Genomic DNA, 15,636 nt, shown 5'->3' on the forward strand with positions numbered 1-15,636 from the left:
ACACAAGTCCTGCCAGCAAAGCTGCTCTAGCAGGTAGTGTGGGCAACTATCTTCACAGAATCTGCCAGGAGCTGCTCCAGGGTGGGCTTCCCACAGGGCCACAGCCCTTCTTCAGGCATTCACCTGCTCCAGCATGGGGCTCCTTCACAGGGACGTGAGCCTCCCCAGGGTGTTCACCATGGAAGGTTAAACTGCTGGAGCAGTTCATGAAGAACTGCAGCCTGTGGGAAGGACTAATGTTGGAGAAGTTAATGGAGAACTGTCTGTTGTGGGAGGGATCCCATACTGGAGCAGTTTGAGAGTGTGAAATCCTTCCCTGTGGAGGAAGAAGCAGCAGACGCCACATGGGAACTGACCATGGCCTCCATTTCCCATCCCCCAGCACTGCTTGGAGGAGAAGGCAGAGAATCATGAATGCAGCTAAGCTTGGAAAGAAGGGAAACATGGGGCAAAGATATTTTAAGATGTAGTTTTTATTTTCTCATTATCCTATTCTGATCTGATTTGTAAAAAATTAGAGTAATTTTCCCAAGCTGAGTCTATTTTGCCTGTGATAGTTATCAGTGAGTGATCACTCCCCCATTCTATCTAAGAACTTTGTACTTTCTCTCCCCTGTCCAGCTGAGGAGAGGAGCAATGGAGCAGGTTTTGTGGGAATGTGGCATCCAGCCCATGTTAACCCACCATGGACCCACAACAAGAAGCCACTTATTATTAATACAGCCACCAGGATGGCACTTGGGTACAACCCATTTAGATTGACCAGGAGTTATGAGAGCTTGAAAAGATGGCAAAAGCGTAGCACAGGCAGAGCTGCTCTCCACCCCTCCTCTGCTGCAAACAGCACCAGACTCCCTCTGCCTCACTCTCCAAGGATACCCACGGATCAAAGACCAAGCGGGTGATGTATTCCTTCGGCATTCGAGGCAGCTGATGGGAGAACACATTCTGCAAACCAACCAGCCACATCATGATCTTCTTGTTGGGCTTCTGGTTCAGGGAGTTGCCGACCACATGGAACTCGATCACGCCCCTGCGCTCCTCCAGCCTCGCCGCCTCGTCCCGGGCCGAGTGTGCCGAGAGGAAGTTGGTCTGTACCACACAAACGAGGAACAAAATCACAGCTTTGAGATTTCACATCATCTGACAGAACAGCATTAATGAACAAACCACTAAAATCCACTCTCTTTTTCCAACAGGACTGCCAATGGCTGCCTTTGTAATGTAGCTTTGCAGAAGGGACACCATCAAATAAGCCAGATGTAAGTCTACACTACAGTCTGTAAAGGCCAATCTGAATTTATATTGATACAGATTAGAAACAATAATGATGGATATGACTCAAAAAGTTCCAAAACCCCTTGAGGGACAGCACACATCTGGTTGAAGCCTATGCCACTAAGTCTTCATATTTATTTTACTCTTAGCCAGCTTGGGCATGACTTGTGGATTCGCCCACACATACTGCAAATCACACATTTTAATGGCAGTGCAGGAAAAGTCAGGTTTTTTTTCATTTTATTAGTGCTTTCCACTATCTCTGCCACTACTGTAATAGCCGAAAAAGATTTTAATTCCTACAGAATTTGCTGTAACATATCTAGCCATTGCATCTATATATCTAAATTCAGATTAAATTAATACAGAAATTTATTTAGCTTATTTTTTTTCAAGATCAATTTACAATGCCAAAACATCTCTGTATGCACATACTGTTTACTTTTTTGAGCAAAGTTTGGCTGCTGGGTTTCGAGTCACTGCCAGCCCCAACAGCCAGGCTGGCAAGCATTTGTAATATGCAGAGCCATCAGTCACAGCACATAGTTTGAATAAGAAATGTAGGTGGTTCCAAATCTTCAGCAGTTTCTAACTAAATCTTGGCAAATGAGCTGCTGGCAAAACATAGCCTGGCAGAGAGAACAGAAGGAGGAAAAGCCAGCCAAGGAAAAAAAAGTGCAATTCTGTACATGGCACAATTCCGCAATTCTGTTTGTTTTTCTCTTCCAGACAAAAAAAAAAAAGAGCAACTGGGGAAGACAGAGTAAATAACTGTTTAGATCAGTTTCTGCATCAGAGGTTTTAACTTTGGATCTCTCATTCTGCTGCAATTCTTGAACCCTACTTAACCTTATCTTATGAGCTGCATCTATGATTAGCAATAAAAAAACATACTCTGGAATCATTCTGTAACAAAAGCACCTTGCACAATAACCTGAGATCTATGTTTTTACTATCAATAGTTTACAAGTCTCTTTGCTAACTGCACACAATGCATTAAAAAAATCTGTAGAACTATTTTTCATGTTAATGTTGTATTTCACCGGTATTTTTTGTTCACCTAATCATACCCTTTCAAAGTCTCTTTTGTTGACAGAACTCCTAGCTTATCACATTCTATCCATGTGGAACATTTACTAAAAACAGACCATTCACAAACAGACCATTTGCAACACCAAGTCTATATCTCACCTCTGGCCCAAGCATTGCTGCAGGATCTGTAATTGTTGACATTACTTCGTTGATTAACTCAATAGGGATATCTCCTACAACCCTTGGTCTTTTCGAATCCTCCAGAGAATAGGGTTCATTATTTTTTCTCTTTTCTCCTATAAGACAAAATTTGGACAAATTAGAAATGACCAAAATGTCACAGACTAGCACTGTGAAGTCTAGCACTTCTGCCATATCCTGTAGTTTATGTGACAAGTTTGAGGTTGGGATTTTTTTGTTTGGTTTTTTTCATGTTTTTTATCCCTATAGACAAAGAGAAAGAGAAATAAATTATACCTGAAAAATATTTATCACTTCTCAATTTCAGCTTTGCACTGGGGTATTAGCATGAAGCAGGAAAAATATACCTCTCCTTGCACTATACCTCTGTGAATTCACAGTTAAACCATTTGCTTTTTCTTTTGCTTCAAAATCCTCTGCATGGAACATCTGTGCAGCTGTCCTGGAAGGTCAGTGCTCAATACACAAATTGCAGTGCCTATTTCTTGATAACATGAAATCCCCCTTTTAGGATTCACTGGAACTAAGTATCCATCATATAATTCTTTCACCTCTTCTGTAAACCAAGCAGCACATGCAGTCTGATGTGTCATACATATTTAAAAATCCATTAAAAAGTTCCAAATCAAAATATCCTAAGTATATTAGTATATTTTAACTGCCCTACTGACTGCAGAACCACTTGTATTATGTAGCAAAATAAATTAGTTAAATTCATAGAATAGTCCAGCAAGGACTAGCAGAGGTGCAGCAACAGAGATCCAGCTGCTAGCTCAGGATTATCCCACTCATCATCCTACTCATTCCTACTTCTGAGGAACAAGTTGAGAAATGACCCTAAGGAAAACTGCAGTTTAGGAGTTGCCCTAAGTTTCTCTGTAGTGAACACTGAGACTAAAAATTCACTTTGGTTTTGGCTTTTCTCCTTGAGGACTCACTTTACATAAGCTTGGGATCATCTCTCTGACCTATCAACCTCTCTTGACAGGCTCATTAATCCTGAGGTGTTTGAAAAAGGATTTATTAGGAGAATTTATACATCCACCAACTCTTTTCCTTATAAGGTGTTTTTTCTTTGACCTAACCTCATTCAGGTTTTAAATTTAACTGAGTTGGTACATCTGCGTTTTTCTTCACTGCTCAAATGTATGCATTTTCAGTACCTTGAAAGATTAAAAAAACCAAATGTGGTGGGTCCTTCTACTCTGCCATAATTTAAATGAAACCTCTCCTCATGGCTTATAGTAGATGTACTCCAAGAAAATAATTTTTCAAAAACCTCTGACACCACCAGGCCTGTCCCAAATTTAATTTAATTTAAACAAACCAATTGGTTTTTTTGTAAATACAGTTGTGATTTCTGTTAGTTAAACATTACCATAGCGGAGAAAAAGGCATGTGTGTGCAAATCTTTCAGCAAAAACACCTCAAGTTTGCTAATGCAGAGTGAAAGCAAAGGTCACCATATACTGCAACTACTGATAATATCAACAGAAGTCAAAAGGCAAGACTCCATTACCTAAGTTTGGGTCAAGGGCAGAAGAAACTTTACAAGCTGGACTCATATTCCCAGTGTTGGATTGCTCCAGAGATGAAGGACTTGCACTGTATGCAACAGATCTTGCAACAGGAGGTGGACTGATAACTGCAATGACACAAAAACAAACCACAAAAAGAGCAGGTAGGTCATGGAACCATTCTGGTGCTGATGGAAAGATTGTCACAAAGACAGACACCCACCACCCAAAAAGTAACAGCGAACACTGTGCAACAGAGCAATGCCACCACTTCACAAGTATAGACATTAAAGCTTTATCTCAGTGTATATTTCTAAACTAAATTCTACCTAAGGAGGGACTTCTGGATAACAGGTATTGCAAACATCAGGCTTCATTAGTTCACAGTTCTGAGCAGAAGCTAAGAAAACAAACTTCCTTCACACACCTGCCAAGCCTGCTGGCATTTAGATTCATGAAAAGGTTTTCTGTAGGGCTCTATTGAAAACCAAAATCTCATCATTCAGCTTCATCTGTCCAATTTACAGTGCTCTAAGACTGGTTGCACCAATCAAACTCAATAAAGGGACAAGTTGTTTCACCAATTAAGAGCGTGAAACTATTATTTTAAAAGGTCACAGACTAACACCTCTCTCTAATATATATATACATATAAAAAAAAAACCCCCATTAGTAATAAATCACACAGTTTTCATTTGTGTTACCCACTACTAAATGCAAATTACCTGTTTGGATTCCCAGCTGGCCAGTTCTTGAACTGGACACCATGAAATCCTGATCCCAAATGGGAGAATTCTGGCTGTACACTTCTTCTTCCAGCATAGACAGAAACCTAGGCACAAAATCAGGCAAAATATCAACTAATGGGATCATTCCAAACAGGTTCTTTTTCAAAATAAGCACTTGAAATGTTTTTAAATTTAAAACATTTACTAAGTCAGTAAAAAAATGCCGTTGGCCAATGCTATTAAAAAAAAACAACAAACCATACATGCAAAAATCACAAGCCAGAGTAGATACAAAGTATCATAATTCAATAGAGGGCTTTCACTTACTAAACCTTACCTCTGATAACAAGCAGTAGTTATCTAATTTGCAAGTGCAGAAAAAGACAGTTACAAACTATTTTTACAGAACTAAACTTCGCTAATGGGAAAGCTATGAGTTGATTGATGTTATAAAATGATGGCAAAATATGTCTGTTTTGATAAATCAGTATTTTGCGGATGCATTTGCTTTCTGTCATTGATAGAATCCCAACATTAATAACAATGCTCTTAGGAAGATATTTTCACTCCTTTAAGTGTTCTACTGTAACTTCTAATTGCATGTTGTGGTTGCATAACAGTACTTTTAACCTTACTCTGGTACAGCTACAGAAACAACATGATGTTAAACTTCTCTTAGCATTATTGAATTCCACAGATCAGACTCCAGCACCCTCACCCTCTCAGGCCTAACACACCAATTCCCTCCCAGCAGCAAGACAGCTGCTTGTCCTACGTTGCACAAAAGGGGTTTTCAGATCAGAAGTTGACATGGCACATTTCTACTCTCTGGAGTCATCTACATTTATAGAAACTGTTCAGCTGAAACCAGCAGGACGGTTGGGTAAAATTCCCTTGAACAGGATAGGGATTTTCAGGATCAAGTCAGACTCTGATATTGTATATATAGAACAGCTATACCTCAGCAATGTGCAGAGTTTGCTGCTGTCTGTACAGCTGATAATGGCTGAAAAGTTTGCAACAGTGACCTGACCATCTGTGACAGAGCAGAAGGACTAATTCAACTTTAGCCAAAGCTCCATTTCCAGGCAGCACAGAGGTTCTGCCTTCAGCCCCTTTAGCAGCTCCTTCCTAGGTATGCAAAGACACAAGCTCTGGGTGCTCCTTTTGCCCAAAAGAAGAGCCCAGGGCAGAGGGGGGCCCTGTGCCAATGCCAGGATCCATGCTCTGAGACACAGGTCCTCTGCAGGGCTCACTCAGAACAATGCCAGAGGAAAGACAAATGCTTCAGACAAGTACAGCCCATGAAAGATTTAAAACGTTATCCATGCTTCCCACAGATCATCTGCAAACAGTACTTGTCTTTTTTTCCCCAGCAGAATACCAAAAGGAATTTCAGTGAATAATAATGCTTTTCAAATTACTGCAAAAGGCTTTAAAAGGCAGTGGAAATGGGCATGTTCACCTGCTTCCTCCACAAATCTGCTCCTTGCATCAAAGGGGTGTCAAGTCCTTTTCTATATCTGTTTCAGGGCCTGTAAACAGTCTACCCCAAAGACAGTGTACCTTTTTAAAAGTGGTAAAATAAATTAGTAATTATAGAAGGAGAAACAAACCCTGGCTCTACTCAGCTTAGGAAAGTTCATGTTGTTTTTCATTCCCCTGAGCTCTAACCCATCTTCTGACCCAACACAGTAGCTTGCATACATAGCATCAGTGCCACCAGGTCTTCTGTAGGTTCAGTTCATTTGTTGTTAGGAGGGACAGACTCTTAAAGTATGACTTGGAGAACCAACCTACCCTTGTAAAATAAGAATATTTTTAAAGTGATACATTATTTTAACAGGAATTCATTACAATGAATGATCCTGTCATCATCATTACCCCTCTTTACGACCACTAAAATGTTTGAAATTAATGACTGTCAAAGTTGAGCATGTTTCAATACCCCTATAGGTAATTACTGCTGTTTTATTGCAAGAGATTGTCATCAACATTCCAGTACTGGAAAAGATATTCTGTATGAAATTTATGAGTTTAGGATTGAATTATGTGGTTTTATACTGACTCCTCTCTAATAACCCCAACTCTTCTAGGGGTGGGGTGACTACTTCATTCACTATTAAAATGTTAAATTAAACTGAAATTCTTATAAATTCTGTACAACACTGCCCCTTTTTAATGCTCCATCACCAAAGCAGATGGGAGCATGTTTTTGGAAGTCCATTGTTTCCAAGGACTACAGAAAAAGAAAGTAATTGACGTACAATATCAGCTAACAGGCAAACAGTACAATCCCCCAACAATATGAATAATCCTTTTCCTAAAGTAAACCCTAGCACAAAATAAAACGAGCAGCTGTGTACACAAAATACACTAATCCAAGTTATGGTAGTAAAGAAAGCTGCAGTATCTAGTTGCTACTGAATAAAAAGATAAATTATTTTAAGCTGCAGGTAATTTCTCTCTTTCCACAATGAAGTTGCTGGTTAACTTTGAATGCAGGCACACTGTGACCCCTTACTTTGGAAAATGAGTGAGGATTAGTGTTCGTTTTTCTTGAGGAAGCTTGTCTTTTTCCTGCCTGGCCTGCTCCAGCAGTTGTCGTCTCATTACAGTAAAAACAGAGCGAAGCAATGTCCTACCAAAAACCTGGGTGGTTTCATACCGAGGTAGACTGTCACAAAACTGAGGGACATTGCAGTAACAAAGCCACCTGTAAAGAGGAAAAAAGCCAGATCATTATCACCATCATGACTTAATGCAATAAAACCACTACTCACATCATTTACAATGCAGCTGAGAGCCATATGACTGTATAAATCAGTTCCACTACAAGGCTGGACAGAGTTAAGCAGCATTTATATTGCCCAGTTTTTCACAGAAATGACAACCAAGTACTTTTAAGTTTCCATATATTATTTTTCTCTGCAGTTAGTTTACACAAAGTGCTCTTGCTCCAGACAATAATCACGGATTACAGACAATTCATGGGTATGTCAGGGATTCTCTCCACAGCTCATCTATTCAGCCTCACACATCTCCTGCCACTGACCCCAAAGACCCCCAGCACAGCCTGTTTTACCCTCTAAACTTTTACCTTTCCCCATATAGAGGCCAAATGGGTGACATTTTAAACTAGCTCCATCCCAATCCAACTGGATTCCTGCCCTGGTCTTCCACCAGTTGGCTTCTTCCCATCATACCCTGCCTTGTTACTCTTTCATTGCCAGTATCTCCATCCATAATAAACTTTGCACTGAGGAAAATTACAGCATGTCACATTTCTTTTCTAGGAAAAGAGATTATGGTACCAAAGAGATAACTCAGAAGTACGCTGACTATGTACATCAGCAATATCTGTTAATTCTATAAACTAGATTTTGATATCTGTGTGTAAGTGAACAGTCATTGGAATCTGGACCTTCAGCAGAATCAGACCACAACCACTATGAAAGATCCAGCAATGAAAAGAAAATATTAGGAATTGGATGCAAACACACTGTGCTGGATCCTGCACACATTTCCTCATCCAGACCCAAAGTACAGCCTGTCTCGAAATGTTCTCCCAAGCTCTTGCGCCTTAATCTTTGCAAACATGGGTTGCAAAAGACTTGTGAGATAGAGCTGTTCACAGACTTCTACTCCCTGTTCTTGGCTGATAAAGCACAGGTCTCAAAACACAAGAATGCATGTGAAACTCTGATACAGTTTCATTCAAATCCTCAGGTTCTCAAATGAAATTGGTGACTGCAAAAATTCAGGTGTGCCCATGGTGCCCAGCAGCGCCCTGAGCAATGCCTCAGACGCAGAGGACAGAAGCTCACAATGACAAGTGAGATTTGGTGGGAAGAGCACTTTGGGTCATGGAGGGACCTTAGGAACTGTGGGCAGGATAGTTTGAGAAAACACACAGGACAAAATAATTAACAACAAAAAGCCACCAACCAGAACCAATTAGATATCGATTCCTAATAAGATTTAACTCCTACCACCCCTGGCTGACGCCACTTATCACCAAATGGAGGTCAAACATCCACCACACATGGTCTTAGGAGCACCATGGATTATACATGTCCTTTATGGTGACAGGATACCTGGACCAGACATAGCACAGTCTACTCTGTCACCAGCAGAGTCTCAACTCACACCAGGTTTGCTGCTGCTCTCCTCCCTGGAGAGGAGGTGTGTGAGAGGAAAGGCCACCAGGAAAGCAGCCAGAAGGTGGTGCTCACCCCGGGCCAGCAGAGATGTCCGGGGAGTTCCTGAGAACAGCGTGCTGACAGAGGTTAACTACCTGCTGCCTGACCTGCAGGACCCTGAACTGCTTTCACTGTGCTCACTGAAAAAGGCACTACACTACTCCTGTGAGAAAGAGAAAATAAACAGACACATGTCTTTTTATCCTAGCTCTTCATCCTCCAGTAACTCAGTTATTCCTTTGAATTCTAACAGTGCATTAAAAGGTCATAACAAGAACTATAATTTTAAGGAACCTAGTAATATCTGTTCCCCATTTAGCATTCAAGCACTTGCAAAATCATTTTGATTTTTCAACTCCTCTGCGATTTGGTTTCAAACGGTGATGCTAACAATGCTAAATCTTATCTCCTCTTTTTCTTTTTTAAGCTGAATAATAAATAGTGAAGTTATACAAGGCTCAAATATTAAGACCGAGAGCATTTCACAAACATAGACCTTGCAAAAGCATTGTTAGATACAAGTGTTCCAGACTCTACTCCCTGTTCTTGGCTGATAAAGCACATCTCTCAAGACCCAAGGATTCATGTCAAACTGATATAGTCTCACTAAAACCCCTAGGTCTTCATGTAAAATCCACGGTTGCAAGAATTCACAAGGTCCATCTATGGCATAAAGATACTGGTGTACTCCTGAAGTTTGTACATGCCATATTTGTAAAAAGAAGACTCCCAACAAGCAGAAGCAGCATTACCTGGTATAATTCACTTTATACCCTGCAATATCATCATTGGGTGATCTTAGTCTTCGCTGAGAAGGTGTCTCCAGGTGCCAGTAGTTAATGCGGTTCAGAAACATTTTAGCCAGTTCCACTATTGTTTGCCTTTCCTTCGAGGGTAAGTGGCTAAATTTGTACTGCACAAAATTATTCACACCCTTAAAAAGTTAAAAAAAAAAAAAGTTTAATAATTTAGCCATAATTTTTATAGGTGCATCTTCAAAACATTCCTCCCTTTATGTTTATCATGAACTTGCCATTGTGTGGGAAAGAAAATAAATATTGGAGACCATGAACTCCTTGCTCAGCTACTCATGCAGATGCCACAGGCTGGTACCTGTGTACACAGCAGGAGGTACATCCAGGCATTTTTAACCTGCTCTCAGCAGCTGATGGAAAGGGAAAGAAGAAGAAATTCATTTTTTCCTTCTTTCTCTATGTCAGTGAACATTGAGAGAAAGCTCTGGTAGATTTTAATCTATACATAAATCAACTATCACCCTCAAAACTCAACAGTTACTTTTCAATAATAGATTAGGGCTTATGGACTTCTACTTAAGTTTATGTCTACAAAACATATTATTTCTTCAAGAAGTCTTAATACTTCACAATCATGTCTCCTCTTTGCACTTTGGACACTGTCCAGTTTGAAGAAAAATCTACTGAACATGATTCAAATGGGTGACTAAAAGTGCTGCAACATATATATTTTATAAACCCATTATAACACCTGTGCTTAGCAAATAATTTTGTTTGATTGAGTGGCTGAGCTGCTAAAAATAGTATTGAAAATATTGGTCTTTTTTAAAGGGAAAATTATTTCAAAATAAGATGTAAAATAATTACCCTTTAATCTCTATGCTTTATTTTCTTAAGCAACTTGAACATCATGAAGAATTTGACAAAAAAATTGCATTGTACAAAACCTTTTAAATAGTGTATTTTATGGATTAGGAGTTTAGGAGGATTACATACACATTTTTTTGTTTATAGTCAAACTAAATGAGAACTTAGAGTGTAGACTTCTCAGAAATTCAGCAATAAAGTGGTTTGATCTTCCTACTCGATAAGAAGTGAGAGTTGCAAAAAAATAATTACTACAAGTAACAGTCTTTACATTTAAATTATCCTGCTTAACAATAGAACATCCATTCATCCACTGATGGGAAAACATGGAGCTCCTGTTTCAACGAGGTATGTGAGCCTCTGCCTAGTCTCACTGGAATTCATGGGTCCACTTGTCTGCCAGGAGTGCATTCTTAGGAGCTTGCTTAACCAAAAACTGAATTTGTCATATGTTCTTTATCTACTGAGAGTCACAAAAGCCTCAATTATTCTTTAGTTTCAGCTTTGTTTTTTTCTTGTGTACCCATTGAAAGAGGAGGCTATGATCTCACTGAATTGGACTGTAACATTTTTCTTGATATACAGAAGGCAAGCTTCATTTTAATATTGGATTTCAAAACTTCAACAGCATTTTTCATCACTTGAAACAAAGAAAGATTAGAACTGCCCACATAAAAGTAGAATTTCAAGTTAATTCTCTAAACCCACAAAAAGGTCAGTTTCATTAAAGCCTAAGACCAATGATGAGAAATAGAATACAAATAATGTAACTATTGTACAAACACTAAAAGGAGAACCAAGAGCAATCTCCTATATCCCCCTATTTTGTCGTGAGCAGAACACAGAAACATCTGCAAAGTGCCTAAATAAATGTCATGCTTTCAAAACCAGTGCTCACATTTACAAAAAGAAAAACAAACCACAAAAAAAAAATCCCAAAACAAACAAAGCCTCCAAACCCCTACCAAAATAAAATGTAAAAATATGTAAATAAACAACAAAAAAAACCCCACCACACGCCAATGAAACCCACATTTTGACCTCTTTACCTGTTCAATGCTAGGTTTCTCAAATGGGGGACTTTCCAAAGATCCTTCTACTACAGGTTTTCCCATCTGTAAAATGCACTTCCTCAGAAGCTGTTAAAAACACACAAATTTTTCAAAGTTAGTATATTTTCATACAGAGAGTCAGTGGAAGTCACAAGGGCACAACACACTTTGAGCAGTGTTGGAATTCTCCTGGCTATATACCTGCTTGTTTAATCACCTGAATTCGCAATTACTAAACTTCACTGTGAAATCACCTTCTCTGAAATGTGTACCAGAGGCTGCTCTGAGGAAATGCAGGCAGCCAAGTTACCATTCATGTCAACTGACTCTCCCTGGTATGCCAGTGAAGGAGGCTGCAGTTTATACATGGGACTCAGGGTCAGTTCCTCAATCATCTGGATGGCTTTTTGGGGTAAGAATCAGTACATTGCAAGTGCCAGAACATCCAGCCCACAGTTACTCAGTAGAGCATCATCCTAGAGAAAAACTGTCTCGGCAGATAAAGTCAGTGCATGCCCAAGTGGCAATGGAATTGGCTTATGTGTGAGAAAGTGAAAAATCTGATAAGATACTCCACAAGTTCAGCTTACTTTGAACAGGTAGAAATAAACTTGCTTGGTGTCTGCATCTTCTTCTTTGTGTACACAGGTGAACAGATATTCCACATCCAACACAATTCCCAGGAGCCTGTTCATTTCTTCTTCAGACACATTCTCCAGGTGAGAAACATGAGCAGCTAAACAAAATAAAAAGCCAAACTTGTAAAAGGCTACTGAGAGGACCCACAGCACAGCTGTATCCCAGGAGATCTCCAACTGAGCCTCAACTGTGAAGGCACTGACCCTGTAATAACCTCTTTAAACAGAACACACCTTATCAGAGGTAACTGAAACCTGTGTCACATCTGAGCAGTTTGTAAGGGCTGACCAGGGGTGACAACTTCCACAGCAGAGGAATGGCAGCTGCTTGGAATCACATCATCTGTTAACACTTAAGGCTGACCACACAAGTCCTGCTTGTATTAATATGTTGCACTATGCAACTAACTACATACATTTTTGTCCTAGAGCTATGTATTTGAGACAAGGTTTCTTGACTTAAGAAAATAAATCCAGAATTTCCATAAATTATGTAATCCAGATGTAAGCAGCACCTTATTTTGGGAAAAGTGAAAAAACCCCAGTTCCAAAAAATGCCTTTTTGCTTTAAAGTGGGCATTATTGGCTAAGTCCCTTGCTTTCACATCATGTAAAATCAAACTGTGCTTTGTGCACACTATATTAACAGAGATTTTGCAGACTGTACGTGCTCATTTGTTCATTTCCAAGTGACAAACTCCCTTTTATCATCTCCAAAGGTAAATAGAGTTCCACATCTGTAATTTTCAAAAGCTTGAGGTTTCTCCCTGTAAAATGGGACATTCATTTCAAGCTGGTTTGAACAAGTGGCCCGGGGAAGAAGGAAGGCAGTGTAAAACAAAAAGTCAACTCCCAGAAAGAAGATATTTGCATTACAAAAAGCAATGATCTTAGCTGACTCCAGGCCAATGTAGATGGTATGCATATCCTTTCCTCTGAAAGTACAAGAAAATATCCTTTCAAAGAAAGAGAAAAATACTTTTATGTTCAGGAATATTAACTTTTTATATTTTAATAAATTTTATCTATATTTACTTCTTAAGATTAACATATTTTTTCAATGGAAATCTGACTCCTTACTGGGGAGCTAGTGAGGAAAAATAACACTTGAAAATGATCACATTTATTGGCCACGCAGCAAAGATGGTTGTTTTGAGAAGTTTAGTATGATACCAAAACGTTTAAATTCAATATCTTTATTTGGCTTCAAGTAAAAAGTACACTGTAATGCAGAACTTTAAAAGTATGACAGCAACTGTTTCCACTTAAATGAAAATTTATAATATAGTGTCTTAGGCACATGGCCATCACAAACCTCCCTTGAGAATAAATATTCTGTGCAGAATAAAATCATTTAACTTCCATCCTTAAGACAGGTATGAAGGGTTAATATTCCCAGCAGTCTGTCTTGATCATTTGCAAGCAATAAATATCCTCCTAGAGAGCTTTGCTTTAGAAACTGATAACATACCAAAGAAACCTTGCCTTCAACATATGAATAAAACATCAGCATAAGAAGCCATTTCTATGCAGTTTCCATAACAATACTGAACCTTGACTACTTAGTGGTGTTTAAACATTTTATTAAACTAGAGAATTATTACCTATACTGTGAATCTAAAAGTTAAGTATATTACCAGCATGTATTTGTCAAAGGGATGCCAATGTTCATATACCAGGCCAACAAACTATCTTTATTCAGATATTCACAGCCCATTGCCAAACTCTATGGCTGTTCATAAGTGTTTTATTAAAATTAAAGATTTGGTACATTGACATCAAATACTGCATCACTCTTGACTAGAGTTACACAGTTCCAATCAATGCACTGCCCAACTGGTACACCTTTCCTCAGTTGCTGTTAGCCTGAAAAATATTAAATATCTCATGTATAGATTGCTAGGGCATGCACAAAAAAGCAAGCAGAAAGAACAAGGCTCAGTGACAGGAACATCTGCAACATCAGCAAGCAAGCATGGGAGTGCACAAATTAGGAACAGTGAAAAAACAGATTAACAAGGAATGTTTCCAGCCTATCTCAAAACACTAAACCCAAGAAATACCCAAATATGCTATGTGAAGGTACACAGCAGGAACCAAAGACAGTGAGGGGGAAAAAAGAGACTGAGTGTGTATACAGTTTTAACTAGTTTTAAAAGTGATTCAAGACTGACAGTGTTCACCAATTTAAAAATGCACCCTGCAACACAGCAGAAACAATCAAATAGAAGTCTCTGACCATGCAACACCTGGTCTTGTGGCTGGTGGACAGTGAATTGTTCCAGCATCTAATCCAGCCACACTGGATTTATGTTAGAAAATATATCACCCAAATAAAAGAAATACTCATTAAAACAACCACACTGATCCAAACTGTGGGGCTGAGCACCAAAAGGAGGAATATATATGTTGTAGATAAGTAGACAATAATACACACAATCAAATAGATTCATGCACCAAAAGCTGCACTGGCTTGAAGATAAAACAACACTCCCAGAAAGAGACTCCTCAAGCAAGATAGTATGTAGGATTACCTCTGGATGAAATAAATAAATTCAGAAAAGAAAAAAAAAGAGAGAAGAAAAATAAGAAAAGAAATCCTACATTTTTACATCATGTACAGCTTTAAGCAGCACATTCCTATATTGCTACTTCAATGGCTTTCTAAGAGGAAAAAGCAACACAGCTAATGTGAAGCCCACACACCTTGTGGTAAATCTGGTTTTAAAGGTGTTCAGCAGAAACACACTAATTTAGAAGAGATGAATAATAAAATTATCTTGGAAAACACAGCTGAAAGACATATTTTTCCAGTAGTATGAGGAAGCACACAGCAACTCGTTTGAGTTATTTTAAATGAAACATCTTCCTCATAAGGTGCAGTCAGAAAAAGTCTTTTCTAAAAAAAAAGCAGTAAAAAAAATACAGTTTCTTCATAAAATACTTTTGCTGGTTCCCTAGCTAAAGAATGATTTAATATTTTGTAATAGACTAAAACCAAGCCTAGCTTTTAGAAGGGCTGAGTTTTTCTACAAAATACAAAGCATCCACAAATTCTGCTGAAGAACAGAGAAGTGACAGGAACATCTTGCAAGTTTAAAAAAAAAGAAAGAAATAAAGAAAAAGCCCTTTCTTCAAAGGCAGGATTGAAAAGGAAGAGTAACACAAGCCACTCTAATTGCACAAACAGAAGCAGCACAGAGAAGCTGTGTGATGAAAAGTTGAAACTAACTTGGCTAAAGTGACTGAATTTTCTGTGATACTATGCATTTGTTAATCTTCTCCTGCAAGCAAACCCAGAGATTTGGAATACCAGGAAAAAATCCTGCTGAAAAGCCTAGAAATAAATGACATGTAATGAGAGCA

The 15,636-nt window shown here is 38.8% G+C and overlaps 1 protein-coding gene across 1 annotated transcript in view; it reads right to left on the reverse strand.

Moving 5' to 3' along the window:
• KAT2B (lysine acetyltransferase 2B) overlaps positions 1 to 15,636 on the reverse strand; it is a 41,363-nt gene that overhangs the window by 14,333 nt on the left and 11,394 nt on the right. The window contains exons 5-12 of the mRNA XM_039713695.1: positions 12,223 to 12,368; positions 11,630 to 11,719; positions 9,711 to 9,892; positions 7,281 to 7,472; positions 4,754 to 4,860; positions 4,031 to 4,156; positions 2,470 to 2,606; positions 884 to 1,092 (exon numbers count right to left, since the gene is read on the reverse strand). Of these exons, the coding sequence (XP_039569629.1) occupies positions 884 to 1,092; positions 2,470 to 2,606; positions 4,031 to 4,156; positions 4,754 to 4,860; positions 7,281 to 7,472; positions 9,711 to 9,892; positions 11,630 to 11,719; positions 12,223 to 12,368 (1,189 nt within the window). The remainder of the gene's footprint in view (positions 1 to 883; positions 1,093 to 2,469; positions 2,607 to 4,030; positions 4,157 to 4,753; positions 4,861 to 7,280; positions 7,473 to 9,710; positions 9,893 to 11,629; positions 11,720 to 12,222; positions 12,369 to 15,636) is intronic.

Source organism: Passer montanus, unplaced genomic scaffold (assembly GCF_014805655.1).
Source record: "Passer montanus isolate IOZ18808 unplaced genomic scaffold, ASM1480565v1 scaffold10, whole genome shotgun sequence".
Classification (NCBI taxonomy): domain Eukaryota; kingdom Metazoa; phylum Chordata; class Aves; order Passeriformes; family Passeridae; genus Passer; species Passer montanus.